General features: G+C 39.7%; 1 protein-coding gene across 3 annotated transcripts in view; it reads right to left on the bottom strand.

The window, feature by feature from the left end:
• The window catches only part of LOC115153284 (AT-rich interactive domain-containing protein 5B-like), a 77,337-nt gene that overhangs the window by 45,598 nt on the left and 15,556 nt on the right, over positions 1 to 16,183 (bottom strand). For all 3 annotated transcript variants that reach the window (XR_003867677.1, XM_029698568.1, XM_029698569.1), the window contains one exon: positions 3,261 to 3,491. Coding sequence is in view for 2 of the 3 variants with exons in the window: in XM_029698568.1 (XP_029554428.1) it covers positions 3,261 to 3,491 (231 nt within the window). In the remaining variant the exon portion in view is untranslated. The remainder of the gene's footprint in view (positions 1 to 3,260; positions 3,492 to 16,183) is intronic.

Raw genomic sequence — 16,183 nt, 5'->3', positions numbered from 1 at the left:
CTTCCTTGTTTATGTTATGTAATTCATCATTTTTGTTCTATCATATCTGTGTGGTTGTACAGAAGAGTATTTTCACAGAAAATGTGATAATAATATGTGATAGTCACATTGTAAATACCCTCTCTGCAGTTTGGTAGAAATTAGGCTACATGAATATGGAAATAGGAAGAAAGTTGTCTGACATCATGTCAAGTTGCCTTGCTATTACTAGGGCCTTGAGTAACCAAACCATAATAAACCCTAAAGTTTATATAAATGACAGTCTCACTTATGGGCCCCCTCTAGATAGCTGAATTGTAAATATCAGCAGTGTTCCAGTAATTCTGCAGTGACACAAATGACATTATGTCCACACACCCTGAGGTGGCTGTTTGTCAACAGAACGTCTGTTAAAGGGGCAACCCTAGAAAAGGATTTGGCCAATGATAAAGGTCAGGATTAGCGTTGGAAAAGCATAAATACAATCGTTTACGGTCACTTCTAGCTTTAACAACGGCTCATTATTCACTGCCCCTGGCACTTGACCTAATAAAAATCTGGATTAAACATGGGTGAATTTAATGTTTCCTAACATGAATAAAACACACATTAATGTGGCGGATTGAGAGAACTGGTGTTTACATAAAGGAATTTCAGTTAGAGTGTGAAAAAGGCTTGTGCCTGAATACAGTATAACACTAACAGGGGCTGGCACTATGAGCCAGTAGTATGAGCCAGTAGTATGAGCTAGAGGTCGACCGATTAATCGGAATGGCCGATTAATTAGGGCCGATTTCAAGTTTTCATAACAATCGGTAATCGGTATTTTTGGACACCGATTTGACGATTTTTAAAAAATGTATTATTATTATTCTTTTTTTATACACCTTTATTTAACTAGGCAAGTCAGTTAAGAACACATTCTTATTTTCAATGACGGCCTAGGAACGGTGGGTTAACTGCCTTGTTCAGGGGCAGAACGACAGATTCTTACCTTGTCAGCTCGGGGATTCGTTTTTGCAACCTTCCGGTTACTAGTCCAACACTCTAACCACATGCCTTATATTGCACTCCACGAGGAGTCTGCGTGGCAGGCTGACTACCTGTTATGCGAGGGCAGCAAGAAGCCAAGGTAAGTTGCTAGCTAGCATTAAACTTATCTTATAAAAAACAATCAATCTTAACATAATCACTAGTTAACTACACATGGTTGATGATATTACTAGTTTATCTAGCGTGTCCTGCGTTGCATATAATTGATGCGGTGCCTGTTCATTTCTCATTGAATCACAGCCTACTTCGACAAACGGGTGATGATTTAACAAGCGCATTTGCGAAAAAAGCACTGTCGTTGCACCAATGTACCTAACCATAAACATCAATGCCTTTCTTTAAAATCAATACACAAGTATATATTTTTAAACCTGCATATTTAGTTAATATTGCCTGCTAACATGAATTTCTTATAACTAGGGAAATTGTGTCACTTCTCTTGCGTTCCGTGCAAGCAGTCTGGGTATATGCAGCAGTTTGGGCCGCCTGGCTCATTGCGAACTGTGTGAAGTCCATTTATTCCTAACAAAGGCCGTAATTAATTATGACATAACATTGAAGGTTGTACAATGTAACAGCAATATTTAGACTTAGAGATGCCATCCGTTAGATAAAATACGGAACGGTTCCATATTTCACTGAAAGAATAAACGTTTTGTTTTCGAAATTATAGTTTCCGGATTCGACCATTTTAATGACCAAAGGCTCGTATTTCTGTGTGTTATTATGTTATAATTAAGTCTATGATTTGATAGAGCAGTCTGACTGAGCGATGGTAGGCACCAGCAGGCTCGTAAGCATTCATTCAAACAGCACTTTCGTGTGTTTGCCAGCAGACTTCAACCCTATCAACTCCCGAGATTAGGCTTGTGTAACCGATGTGAAATGGCTAGCTAGTTAGCGGGGTGCGCGCTAATAGCGTTTCAAACATCACTCGCTCTGAGACTTGGAGTAGTTGTTCCCCTTGCTCTGCATGGGTAACGCTGCTTCGAGGGTGGCTGTTGTCAATGTGTTCCTGGTTCGAGCCCAGGTAGGAGCGAGGAGAGGGACGGAAGCTATACTGTTACACTGGCAATACTAAAGTGCCTATAAGAACATCCAATAGTCAAAGGTATATGAAATACAAATCATATAGAGAGAAATAGTCCTATAATTTCTCTAAAAACTACAACCTAAAACTTCTTACCTGGGAATATTGAAGACTCATGTTAAACTCAGGAACCACCAGCTTTCATATGTTCTCATGTTCTGAGCAAGGAACTTAAATGTTAGCTTTTTTTACATGGCACATATTGCACTTTTACTTTTTTCTCCAACACTTTGTTTTTGCATTATTTAAACCAAATTGAACATGTTTCATTATTTATTTGAGGCTAAATTGATTTTTATTGATGTATTATATTAAGTTAAAATAAGTGTTCATTCAGTATTGTTGTAATTGTCATTATTACAAATAAATACAAAAAAATCGTCCGGTATCGGCATTGAAAAATCATAATCGGTCGACCTCTAGTATGAGCCAGTAGTATGAGTGCTGGCACTATGAGCCAGTAGTATGAGCACTAGCACTATGAGCCAGTAGTACGAGCACTGGCACTATGAGCCAGTAGTACGAGCGCTGGCACTATGAGGCAATAGTATGAGCGCTGGCACTATGAGCCAGTAGTATGAGAGCTGGCACTATGAGCCAGTAGTACGAGCGCTGGCACTATGAGGCAATAGTATGAGCGCTGGCACTATGAGCCAGTAGTATGAGCAGCAGCAGGATGTGAGCATGCTATTCATACAGTGTTTACCTAGGTATGAAACAGATTCCCCTCACCTCCTCGCTTCTCAGTTTAAAATTCAATTACTCACACTGACAATCTCTCCAAAACATTTGACCTGTTCCTCAATTACTATGAGTTAAGCTATACAACAGTGCTCTTTGTGGAAACGCACAAAGTTAAAGAAAGACTATCTTAAGGGCCGATGATACTCAGTCTGTTGTGTTTTGAAGGGTTGGGGTCAGTTCAATTTCAATTCAGTCAATTTAGGAAGTGAATTGAATCATCTCAAGTCCATAGGGCATTTTGAAATCATGAATTGAATTTCAATCCATCCCCTGAAGTGTCTTGAATCAAAGTAGAAGTGACTCCACCCTGGGTGGTGTTTAGTCGGCGCAAAATTGGAGAAAACCTTTTGAAACTGAGCAGTTACTACCTGCACCCTAGCGCTTTGGGATTTACCGAACTCTTCGCAGACGCTCTCATTCTGCAGCAGGGTGGGGTGTTCGAAGGTGTCCCTGCAGTAGAGGATGCGTGTGGTGTCGTGTTGGGAGACGATGCCGCCCAAAGCCAGCACGGTGTGGTCCGTCAGCAGGGCAGACGGCTGCTCTCTGAGCCGGGCCAGGACCGAGCGGTACCGACAGTACTGGGGGTAGCTCATCACCAGCACCTTCTTGCCGTCATCTTCCTGGCCTGGAACAAAACAAATGTAGAAACAAACAGTTAGCCCTAGTTTCAAACAAATATAGTTTAAATCCACACACACACACGCTGATAATGACACATTTCACTTGGATAGGGGAATGAATAATACTTTATGTTTGACGTAAACTGTTAATAGCAGAGGCAAAGGGAAAGCAAATGTCTAGGCAACAGAGATTTTCACATCTAGATTGACAGGTTTTAACAAGCAACTTATAGGTAAATTCAAGCAGCAGTTTTCCCAGGATTGTTCATTTTAGGAAAACAAGCATGTAAGAAATGCCCCTTAAGGCAGTCTGTCATTCAGAAACAGGCAGTTTATGTAGAAAATGTTGTAACCTTCTTAGAGAAAACCCCAGACAATCCATCAAAATCTACCAGCTGATATGGCTATGTATATCATGCAATATATGACAGGAAAAAACATATACTTTATGGTGGTGAAATATACTAGTTTTGAGCCCAAACCGTGTACTGTTAGACATGAAATAAAAAAATATACCACTTGGCCCATATAAGCATTAAAATCCACCATGTATGCATTGCAACACATCTACAGAAATGCAAGGTTGAGTTGGCAAAACTGCTAGACCAGGGCAAGGGAAAGATAAATCATAAAGAAATGGAACACTCGCTCATTCACCCTCCCTTCTCCCTCCCTATTTCTCTTGTTCTCTCTCTTTCACTCTGCATACAGTATAGACTGAATATCTAGCTATTAGAATTTGTTGAACAATCCCTGGGTAGCATTACTTGGCACATATCCAGCCGGAGGTGTTATGCATAATGAGGTGTTGAATGCAGGCATTCTGTAGTAGCACCTACTCAAACATTCCACAACATAACAATGGGGATTTTTATATGAGGTACTGTACATGTACTAGGTTTTGGGTGATATGGATAATAATTAATATCATAATTGTCGATGATAATCATTGATATGAAATATGATCTGAATAGTTCTACAAAAATGAGTATTTCTATCGGACAGGGTCAGGTGGCACACCTCTATTTGACACCATTCATTTGCAGCCCAGCCCTACTTGGTACCATAGTCCAATAGAGCCACCCTTCACAGACAACCGAGCCAGTTAACTACACATGACTAATACTTCAAAAGGGAGGGGATGAAAGCCCCCTCCTCAAACACACACACCACAGATGTGTGTTTCTGTGGTCGCATGCAATTACTGCTTGGTGGCACTTGGTTTTTATCCAAATGTCAAGGATTTTATTTGAACTAGCCAACCCTGGAACCTGGCAATCTCCTGAGGGCCCTCCCAGCATTCTCTTGATTAGATTCAACTTGCTGGGGAAGAAGCCATGGGGCATTTACTGTATAGTAGGACTAAGTACCTGTGTGTGCATGAAAGTGCGAGTGTGTGTGTGTGTGTGTGTGTGTGAGAGAGAGAAAGTGCGTGTGCATAATGGTATACACACTTTATGTCCCTTTGTTCGTAAAGTCTGACCTTTCCAAATAAAGGACATTGTTATCTTTACATAATAATTTTAATTGGCTGGGGCCTTAGCTCTGTCACTAGAGAGTTAAAATCCGGAGAGAAAGGACATTATGTAATTGATCTCTCTCTGTTTTTACTACTTTCGACTAAAGCAGCTGGTTTTTGACAAGAAGCTTTTGTGTAGGACCTAGAGGCACTTCTATGATTATTAAACTACCATGTAACAGATTTTTATTTATTTTTATGCATCGTCAAGCCATCTCAAAACTAATAAACACAACACAGTGTCTGTATCATCAGCATAAACACAATGTGACAGGTTGTAATCAAAACCATTCAAGACAGGTGATTACTACTCATAACCGAGGACATATAAGAGTGTATTACACAATATGCAATTCAACTGTAACTATACAGTAGATGGATTATAGTGCCTCCATAAGCAATCTAAGTGCAGAACTCAATTACAAGGCAACTCAAGGACAAGGTCGATGAATCTGGGATACAGGCCTACTATTTATAATACCGCTGCTTCCTGCGTCACCATTACTCTGAACAACCATAGGCAATGAGTGCGTTTTTGCTTTTCACTTCTCCGGTCATTGATAACAACCCTTTCAAACCTACTTGTGGGTTTCCTTCCATTGAAATTGCATGGTGAAGAGTAAAGGAACATGTATTTTCAAACACATACTCCAAAAAATGATTTTATGCTAGGAAAAACCCAATGTATTAACCAAATTGCTTTTGTAAACTGTATGGCTTACATTTCAAACAAGCTTAAAATCATTACACCAGGCAAAAGAACTGACAAGATCTTTCAAAAGACTGTGACTGAAGTTCTGTTCACTGAGGCAAAAATGCGGACATACATCATTCTCATACAATCTGTCAGTCGCTAAGTCCTAAATCACTCACTCAGCTGAAATTTGCTGTTGTCAAAATTTCCACATTATCTAACCAGCCAAGGAATTTACTGAAGCTTAATGTGATAGGGTTTGAGAGAGGTAATAAATGTATGAGCCAATAATGTCACTTTGATATCTGTTCTTGCAGTAGGTACCCCACAGATATCAAAACAACATGTAAAGATTTTCAAAGTAGAGGGAATAAACGAGGGAAACTGGAGAAGGAGACTATTTTGTATTCTCTCTCCATCCACTACCTTTTTGCTGTTCAGCACTGTATTGATTTCAGAGGTTGCCTTGTTTCCATTTACCAAAGACTTCTTTCATAATGTATAACACATAACGGATTCATCCTCCTCTCTTTCCTGCAGCATATACACTTTTCATATAAAGGACGACACAGAGAGCTATATGCATGCTGGCTCTCAAGCTGTTTGTTTTTATTGAACCAAAAAAGCACAGCATCTGCCAGTAATAAATATTGGATGGAATGCAAAAAGACAATCATATTTCAGTAACGACTAGCTTGTCCTCCCTAAGGGGGAAAAAAAATCAAAACCCCTTCATATTCATGACGCATAATGTATCCACCATGATTCAATGGGCTCCAATCACCACTGCTACATTACACTCAAGTATTGACTCGCCTCTTCACAACAACCAATAATATCAGCTGCATCAAAAAATGGCCCGGTTTAGATCAGCCCTAAGAGAACTATTAGTCCCTGTTATATTCACAAGGCATGTCCGTAAAGCCTTCAAAGCGAATGGTATTCTCACAAAAGGCCACAAACACCCAGAGGAAATGTTCTATTGAAATGGTATGAAGGGCAGCAGAGGGCTGCTCTCTCTGCAAGTTGGTTCCTGTTCTTAATTATCTAACAGCACTAAAGTGCCTCTTTCTGTTCTAGATTTTTTTAAGGAGTGGAGAGGGGGAGGGTGTCCTCCTGAGACAAAAATAAACATTTATATAATTTTCACCTCCATTTATTCAAGTGTGCTGCGCAAGAATTCAGGCCAGCTATATGCATACAGAAGAAAAAAACTGCACAATTACTCTACACACTGTTCTTAATTTGGTTCCAGATGTTCTCACAGTTCACATATTTTTTTTTGCAATAAACGACATTTAAAAAAACATTCTCCTATTTCAAAATGGTTTAGAAAAAGAACGCAACACTTTCCCTTTGTTGATTTATGCGATTCTATTACATTAAACATTCCTTCCCCTAAGCGGGCTCTGCTCCCTAGCAACAAGCGCTAGCAGCTCTAATGTCGTTGGCATGGGGCCAGTGTAAGCTGTCTGCGTTATTGATTGCTAGATTGAAAAGTTTGCATTTAATAGGCTCTGTAATACATGATGAAATTATTCAGAGCTCCTTGCGCCAAATTTGTTCCTTTGACTATCAAAGACTATGGCTATTACAAACAAGGCAGCATCCCAATGTTCCAGAGGTTTTATGCCTCCTAAACCAAATTATAGCTGCAACCCTGCATCACCACAACCATACTCCAAACATAAGACCCATAATTGCCTATACCAGAAAGGTATTATTGTTAGGAACAAGAAAGTTGACTTAGACAAGCAGAAACAGAGATTTTACCGAACTGACAGTCAATATCTTTTGTCCGTGGTAAACAGGCCCTAACAGCGTACCTTGGTCTTTGTTTTATTCATCCAGTGAGATTAATGGCTCTGTTTGCCTTTCCCAATCCAGATACTGCAGTATAGCACTACTCCTCATTCACAAATTATTAACAGTGGCCAGGCTGTTATGTGAAAACCTTACCCAAAGGAGATTATCAGTGTAAATGACTGGTTCTATGGATGAAAAGAAGGCCAGGGAAAATCAGAGGCATTTAATTCCACTACTTCTACAGTACCAATCAAAAGTTTGGACACACCTACTCATTCAAGGGTTTTACTTTATTTTACTATTTTCTATATTGTAGAATAATAGTGAAGACATCAAAACTATGAAATAACACATACGGAATCATGTAGTAACCAAAAAAGTGTTAAAACAAATACAAATATATTTTATATTCTTCAAAGTAGCCACCCTTCGCCTTTGACAGCTTTGCACACTCTTGGCATTCTCTCAATCAGCTTCACCTGGAATGCTTTTCCAACAGTCTTGAAGGAGTTCCCACATATGCTGAGCACTTGTTGGCTGCTTTTCCTTCACTCTGCAGTCCAACTCATCCCAAACCATCTCAATTGGGTTGAGGTCCGGTGATTGTGGAGGCCAGGTCATCTGATGCAGTTGAAAAACAAACGATAGTCCCACTAAGCGCAAACCAGATGGGATGGCATATCGCTGCAGAATACTGTGGTAGCCATGCTGGTTAAGTGTGCCTTGAATTCTAAATAAATCACTGACCGTGTCACCAGCAAAGCACCATTACACCTCCTCCTCCATGCTTCACGGTGGGAACCACACATACTCCAAACATTCTCCCGGGTGGTACAGCGGACTAAGGCACTACATCTCAGTGATAGAGGCGTCACTATAGACCCTGGTTCGATCCCGGGCTGTATCACAACCAGCAGTGATCGGGAGTCCCATAGGGCGGCGTACAGCTGACCCAGCGTTGTCCGGGTTAGGGCAGGCCATCATTGTAAAATAAGAATTTGTTCTTAACTGACTTGCATAATTAAATAAAGATAAAATAAAAATATAAAATAAAACATGCAGAGATCATTAGTTCACCTACTCTGCGTCTCACAAAGACAGCGGTTGGAACCAAAAATCTCAAATTTGGACTCATCAGACCAAAGGAAAGATTTGCACCGGTCTAATGTCCATTGCTCGTGTTTCTTGGACCAAGCAAGTCTCTTCTTTTTATTGATGTCCTTTAGTTGTCACGTTCGTCTGAAGGAGGAGACCAAGGCGCAGCGTGCGTAGAGTTCCACATACTCTTTAATAGTGAAACTTACAACCAAAACAACAAAGAATATAACAAACGTGCAGTAATGCAGTGCACAAGGCAACTATACAAAAACAAGATCCCACAAAAACCCAGTGGGAAAAGGCTGCCTAAATATGATCCCCAATCAGAGACAACAAAAGACAGCTGCATCTGATTGGGAACCATATCAGGCCAACATAGAAATAAAAAAACATAGATATACATAATCTAGAATGCCCACCCAAATCACACCCAGACCTAACCAAATAGAGAAATAAAAAGGCTCTCTACGGTCAGGGCGTGACATTAGTGGTGGTTTCTTTACAGCAATTCGCCCATGAAGGCCTGATTCACGCAGTCTCCTCTGAACAGTTGATGTTGAGATGTTTCTGTTACTTGAACTCTGTGAAGCATTTATTTGGGCTGCAATTTTTAAGGCTGGTAACTCTAAATTAACTTATCCTCTGCAGCAGAGGTAACTCTGGGTCTTCCTTTCCTGTGGCGGTCCTCGTGAGAGCCAGTTGCATCATAGCGCTTGATGGTTGTTGCAACTGCACTTGAAGAAACTTTAAAAGTTCTCGAAATTTTCCGGATTGACTGACCTTCATGTCTTAACCTCTCTAGGGCAGGTGGCACCAAATCGCCCCACCTACGTAACAGCCAGTTGAATCCTGTGGCGCGATATTCAAATACCTTAGAAATGCTATTACTTCAATTTCTCAAACATATGACTATTTTACAGCATTTTAAAGACAAGACTCTCGTTAATCTAACCACACTGTCCGATTTCAAAAAGGCTTTACAACAAAAGCAAAACATTAGATTATGTCAGCAGAGTACCCAGCCAGAAATAATCAGACACCCATTTTTCAAGCTAGCATATAATGTCACAAAAACCCAGAAGACAGCTAAATGCAGCACTAGCCTTTGGTGATCTTCATCAGATGACACACCTAGGACATTATGTTATACAATACATGCATGTTTTGTTCAATCAAGTTCATATTTATATAAAAAAACAGCTTTTTACATTAGCATGTGACGTTCAGAACTAGCATACCCCCCGCAAACTTCCGGCGAATTTACTAACAATTTACTAAATTACTCACGATAAACGTTCACAAAAACAATAACAATTATTTTAAGAATTATAGATACAGAACTCCTCTATGCACTCGATATGTCCGATTTTAAAATAGCTTTTTGGTGAAAGCACATTTTGCAATATTCTAAGTAGATAGCCCGGCATCACAGGGCTAGCTATTTAGACACCCAGCAAGTTTAGCCTTCACCAAACTCCGATTTACTATTAGAAAAGTTTGATTACCTTTCCTGTTCTTCGTCAGAATGCACTCCCAGGACTTCTACTTCAATAACAAATGTTGGTTTGGTCCCAAATAATCCATAGTTATGTTCCAACAGCGGCTTTTTGTTCGTGCGTTCAAGACACTATCCGAATGGTAAATAAGGGTCACGCGCACGGCGCATTTCGTGACAAAAGATTTCTTAATATTTCATTACCGTACTTCGAAGCATGTCAACCGCTGTTTAAAATAAATTTTTATGCAATTTTTCTCGTAAAAAAGCGATAATATTCCGACCGGGAATATGCAATTAGGTAAACAGCCGAAAGAAAATACAGCATGGGGTCGACTCGGGCACGCGCCTAAGCCCTTTGTCCTCTGATCGGCCACTTGGCAAAGGCGATAATGTGTTTCAGCCAGAGGCTGCCTCGACATCGTTCAGCTTTTTCCCGGGCTCTGAGAGCCTATGGGAGCCGTAGGAAGTGTCACGTTACAGCTAAGATCCTGAGTCTTCAATAAACAGAGGCAAGAACAACAACACCTTGTCAGACAGGCCACTTCCTGCATGAAATCTTCTCAGGTTTTTGCCTGCCATATGAGTTCTGTTATACTCACAGACACCATTCAAACAGTTTTAGAAACTTTAGGGTATTTTCTATCCAAAGCCAATAATTATATGCATATTCTAGTTACTGGGCAGGAGTAGTAACCAGATTAAATCGGGTACGTTTTTTATCCGGCCGTGTAAATACTGCCCCCTAGCCCTAACAGGTTAACTGAAATGACTACCTCATCAAGCTGGTTGAGAGAATGCCAAGAGTGTGCAATGCTGTCATCAAGGCAAAGGGTGGCTACTTTGAAGAATCTCAAATATAAAATATATTTTGATTTGTTTAACACTTTTTTGGTTACTACATGATTCCATATGTGTTCTTTCATAGTTTTGATGTCTTCCCTATTATTCTACAATGTAGAAAATTGTAAAAATAAAGAAAAACCCTTGAATGAGTAGGTGTATCCTAACTTTTGACTGGTACTTTAAGTTTAAAGGGGTTTTCTCCCAGGTGACGATATACAATCTCTTCTGATGAGCCGGCCTTTCCATTTGTCACGCGGCATTGTTCGACACAAACTCAATTGAGCAGCTGTAATCTTGGATCATAACGATCATGAATGAGTTCATGGCCTATACATTTTCCGTGCATTCTAGAATATAATTGATGAGAGTTTTCCTTTAAATATAACTTTAATGGGACACAGAGTTCCCATTTGAGCCAAGATTTGAAATTGGGTCAGAGGGAATTACATGTCATTCCTGATGAAACTTGCTGTGTATATTTCCTCAAAGCCCCCCCCCCCCCCCCCCCCATTGTAAAAGCATGGTAGATCACTGAGGGCATACAGAGTATAAAAAAGAACATGACTTCATATTTCAGTTAAAGACAGAAAGAAAGGGGAGTAAACTACAGACTATTGAGGACATGCATGTTTCCTATTCTACGGACTATAATGAGAGAAGAGGGGGTGGGGGCTGTCACTCAACAGAGCCCATTGTGAATTCCTGTCATTATGTAAGAAACTCTCATATTAGCAGATCTGTACAGGGAAGCTTAAAATAAACAGTAGATAGGCTAAGCCAACTGGAACTAATTAAATAATTACATCCAGTACAATGAACAATTTACATGGATGAATGTAAGAACAACTACTGGAACATTTATTTCTAATAACGGAATAATGATATTAGTGCCATATTGATGAAACAATGTTGTTTTTTTTGTCCCCAAAATGTAAAACCTTGAACAGTTACATATACAAATATTCATATTGTTGTGCAAAAATAATATTGTTGTGTAAAAATAAGATTGGCATAAAGTGCCTCCAAAAATCCATGATGTATGCCTAAAAGAAACTGTTCACTCTCCTTTTTAATTCGTTTTCACAACAATAACTGGGATAAATGGTGGAGTAACAGGGCTAATGAATAAAACTGATCTTAACAAGTGGCTGACACATAGAAGACGGAAATGAAATAACTCCCAGGACAACACGATGGAAAAAAGAGTCTATGAATTATTAAGTCTATCAACTAGGCATATGTCTTTCTTTGTTCTACCTGTGAGAAGTATCACACTTTTTAGAAACAACAAAACATTGCTCAAACTGTCTAAAGGTACTTCCCAAACGTAACACTTCGTATGGGTAAACTAACCGTAACATTTTAAAGGTAGACTCAGCGATATGACGCAGGTGCACAAAGTAAACAGAATAGTGGGTCAATTTCCGCAACAACTAAGAGCGTTGAACGCAAGGCTAAACTTGTTAGCTGTTTTGGTTCTGTACCTACCACGCTCTAACAACATGAAGGGAACCCATGCACATGCGCAGATAATGTGTGTGACTGTGTGAGAGCGGAATCTGGCATCTCGCTCATCGGAATCTCTGTGGTGCTGCTTGTGGCAACGTCATTTCGCTGAGTCCACCTTTAAATATCCACATTATTCAATATGATTTACAAATACTGAAACTTTTCTTAAACAATGTCAGTGGGAAGGCAATCATTGACCCTGAGTTTGACAGCACTAACAACCCCCCACTGACAAAAATGACTTTGTTCCTGTGCAGTGAATATGAATGGCAAAGCTGTTTTTGCAGTGTGGGTTTCTCGCAGTGCAGTTCTGATTGAATTCCAGCGTGTAACTGTAATCTGCACAAAAAGACTGCAACTGGAGCAGCATGAAATGCATTCATAACACAGATAGACTAATATATGTTCTCATGAAATATTCAATGATATTATGGTGGGATGATGGGCTGGCAATAAAAACTAAAGGGCAAGGCATACTGACTCTACGAGCCTTGGCAGCCTATATAATAAAAGCCACATTGTATATTCGCAAACAAAGTGAATGCCCTCAAGTTGAAATTAATAATGTCACTATGATGGCTTTAAGAAAAGTGTGTGTGTGTGTTTGGTTCTGTGTATGCGTGTGTCTGTGTATCGTGTCTGTGCATGCATGTGTGCATGTTGATGTCTATTTATCCTGTCTTTTTCTGCTCAACTGTAATGAAACGAATCCAATAAAGATAACTTGATTAGGGAATCTTTGAGTGGAGTAATGCTCCCTCTATGTGCCTAGCTGTTTGGGATGGCTTTCATGTTATAGGAGAGGTCACATCAATAACAGGTATGTTGTTTCAGAGCTGGTTAATGGACAGACAAAACCCTTCATTTCCTCTGTGAGATCACCCCTGGGTTCCCATTGTTTAACAGTCCACCAGAAAAGCCTCTCACCCCCTGAGCACACAGGTGAAAAACAGCTTGAAATTACAAACATTATCTGACATTTTGAAAGAAAATGAAATGAATAAACTGGTTTTGCCATCGGAATCCAAATTTGATTACAAAGCACATGCCTGCTAGAACGTGTTTTTCTGGCCCATTCAAATTCCAGGCATGCTCAAACGCTCCCCACATCTAATAGATTTTTCCACCCCGCCACACAATTTACTGCTTACAGATTTAGAATTATTTGGCTTCCGGCCAAACTTCAGTCATAAGGGAATTAATGATATGAGCAGATCAGTGAGCGAAAAACAGCTTGTGATTCTCTCTCCAACAGGTTTGAAAATAATGAAAAGGACATGCCCATAAACCAAAACCCACTGCTATCAGAGTCACACAATCAATAGAACACTCCATTGAATTACTTCAAAGCTTAGGATAGTTCAAGAATTAGTTTGAGGAAATTGCATAGGGAGAGAAAATGACAAAGGGAGCGTATGGCATCTATCTGATTAACACACAGTTGAATGAAGAATATGCTTTACAACAAGACATTCTTTCATTTCAAATCCATGCCTTTGTCTATAGGATCACAATATATGTGTCATCATCTGTTTCCTCCCACAGTATAATAGAAAAGCTACATAAACTACAATCATATGTTTATTACTGGGATAATTCAAGCTAGAGAAAGAAATCTGGTTTCTATTCTCTTATCATTCCGCTGAGCTCTCTCTGAAAGATAATGCGAAGGTTATAATCTATAGGCTGTATCAATTCAAAATATTTAAACTGAAACATTTTCTGAAGATTTCCAGTGGCAGCATCTGGACAGTTATAAATAATGTATAATGCTTTATGCACTGGATTAATTATATTTATATGGAGCACCTGTGAAACATACCATTTTCATTCAAGTAGGAATGTACATGTTGTTAACTAGAAAGCAGCATGGTTGAATGTTCTTCATGTAAATAATTTAATCATCGACCTCCAGCTAGGTGAGAAGAGAGGGGGGTAGAGAAAGAGTAAAAAATGTGACCTTGCACAATTCATGTCATCATGTCACAGCACAAGTCTTTCTGGGTGAAAGAGCTGCAGTTGTGAAGAATGAATCATGACCCAAATGATCCACACATGTTCTCTCTTTCTTCTCGCTCTCTCTCTCTCTCTCTCTCTCTCTCAACCCTCATTTCCTTCCTCAACATCGGGGCTTTTCTTAATTGTTGGAACATACAGTAGATGGCTAGATGCAGATACTGATGTCACAGTAATATACTGCATGTAAAAAGCTTGAAGTGAAAGATATATATTAAAATAAACATCTTAAGCCATATATCTTTTACCAGATGTCCTGTATGGTAGAGATCCCATATCATATTATTCTTGTAACAACACATTGAGGTTTCTCCTATATCTTCCCCAGAAATTACATATTTGTCAAATAGAACACAGGTAGTCCGTTCAACACCAGATTATATTTGTACAATCTCTTTATTCCTCACTGTATTACACATCTATCCGTCTCCTGTCCAGTCCACTGGAATAGAACAAGAAGAAACCAATTTTGACAGGCCCAAAATTGGGACAGTTCTCTTGGGGATCGATGTAAACTTTCCCTGCTAAGGCTGCACGGTGGAATTGGTCTCTTTACACCTGCAAGTCCAGATAAGTATAATTTTGCTCTTAACCCCGACCATTTAGTATGTGGAGAGCCTTGAAAACAGTTAATTCTTCCTCAAGTCGGCACTTGAATTATAATAGCCATCTCCACTCTCGCTTCACGCTGTAAAAATAATCACTGTGGTCGATGTGGCGCTCTAGCTAGCAGGCAAGGCAAGGGCACTGTTTTTCAAATGAATTACAGTGGAGATCTCAGTTTTCCTATTCTTTGTGATCAGAGCACATAGCTTAGTTGCTATAATATCACATCACATAATTCACATAAACAATAGCACTGTGATTCTGCTATTCATGACACATTTGTAGAGAGCATTATTTAAGCTTTCCATGCACTGCACTTCTCATTGACTGTCTGCCAGGAAATATTTGGATGGACTAGCATACAAAATGTTTCCCTCGAACAATAGAACAGTGTATTACTATTTAGCGCTCAATTGATTTCCATGCAATCTCTGTCAGTATCCTGTTCTTTCAATGAATAAATGGCCCTGATATATACTGTAGATCATCCATGTTATGAATAGAACTGATAAAGCATGAAAGCTCTATCCAACAATAAGAAACTCAATGAGTTATAAATAATAATTTCCCCCAAATATCTAAAATCAAATAATGATTCAGAAGCTTTTACAAAACCTACTTTGCTAGTGGCAGGACACTCGAGGAAAGCATGCAATATCTCTTGTTGATTCATATTTCATTTCAATCATCAGCTCAGCCATATAGCTATCCAAACTGCAGCTCACTGGAATAGCGTGCCTTTGTTGAATGATTCCTCTCTTATCGTTAGAGAGCCAACGGCAGGCAAGCGAGGGAACACATGCCACAGGGCTAGGGCTGCTGGTGCCCTGCCAGGGGAGTTCTGCTGACCCGGCACATTCAGCTGGCAGCCAGTGAGAGACTCCACTGGAGGGACAAGTGCATTTACACAGCCTGATGGAGTCATTAATGGCTACATCGCTCATTAGCATCACACAGACACAGACAATATTAGAAGGTGACGAGACTGACATCAGAAAAATCGATACAGCTTTTTTTGTCCCTCTGATATTTTCTGTTATTCCTATTACATAATCACCACAAACGCACATATAGAGAAGCACTGGCGCACACGCACGCACGCACGCAC

The sequence above is a fragment of the Salmo trutta genome, chromosome 18 (assembly GCF_901001165.1).
Source record: "Salmo trutta chromosome 18, fSalTru1.1, whole genome shotgun sequence".
Classification (NCBI taxonomy): Eukaryota; Metazoa; Chordata; class Actinopteri; order Salmoniformes; family Salmonidae; genus Salmo; species Salmo trutta.
This window is presented reverse-complemented; position numbering and strand designations above follow the sequence as displayed.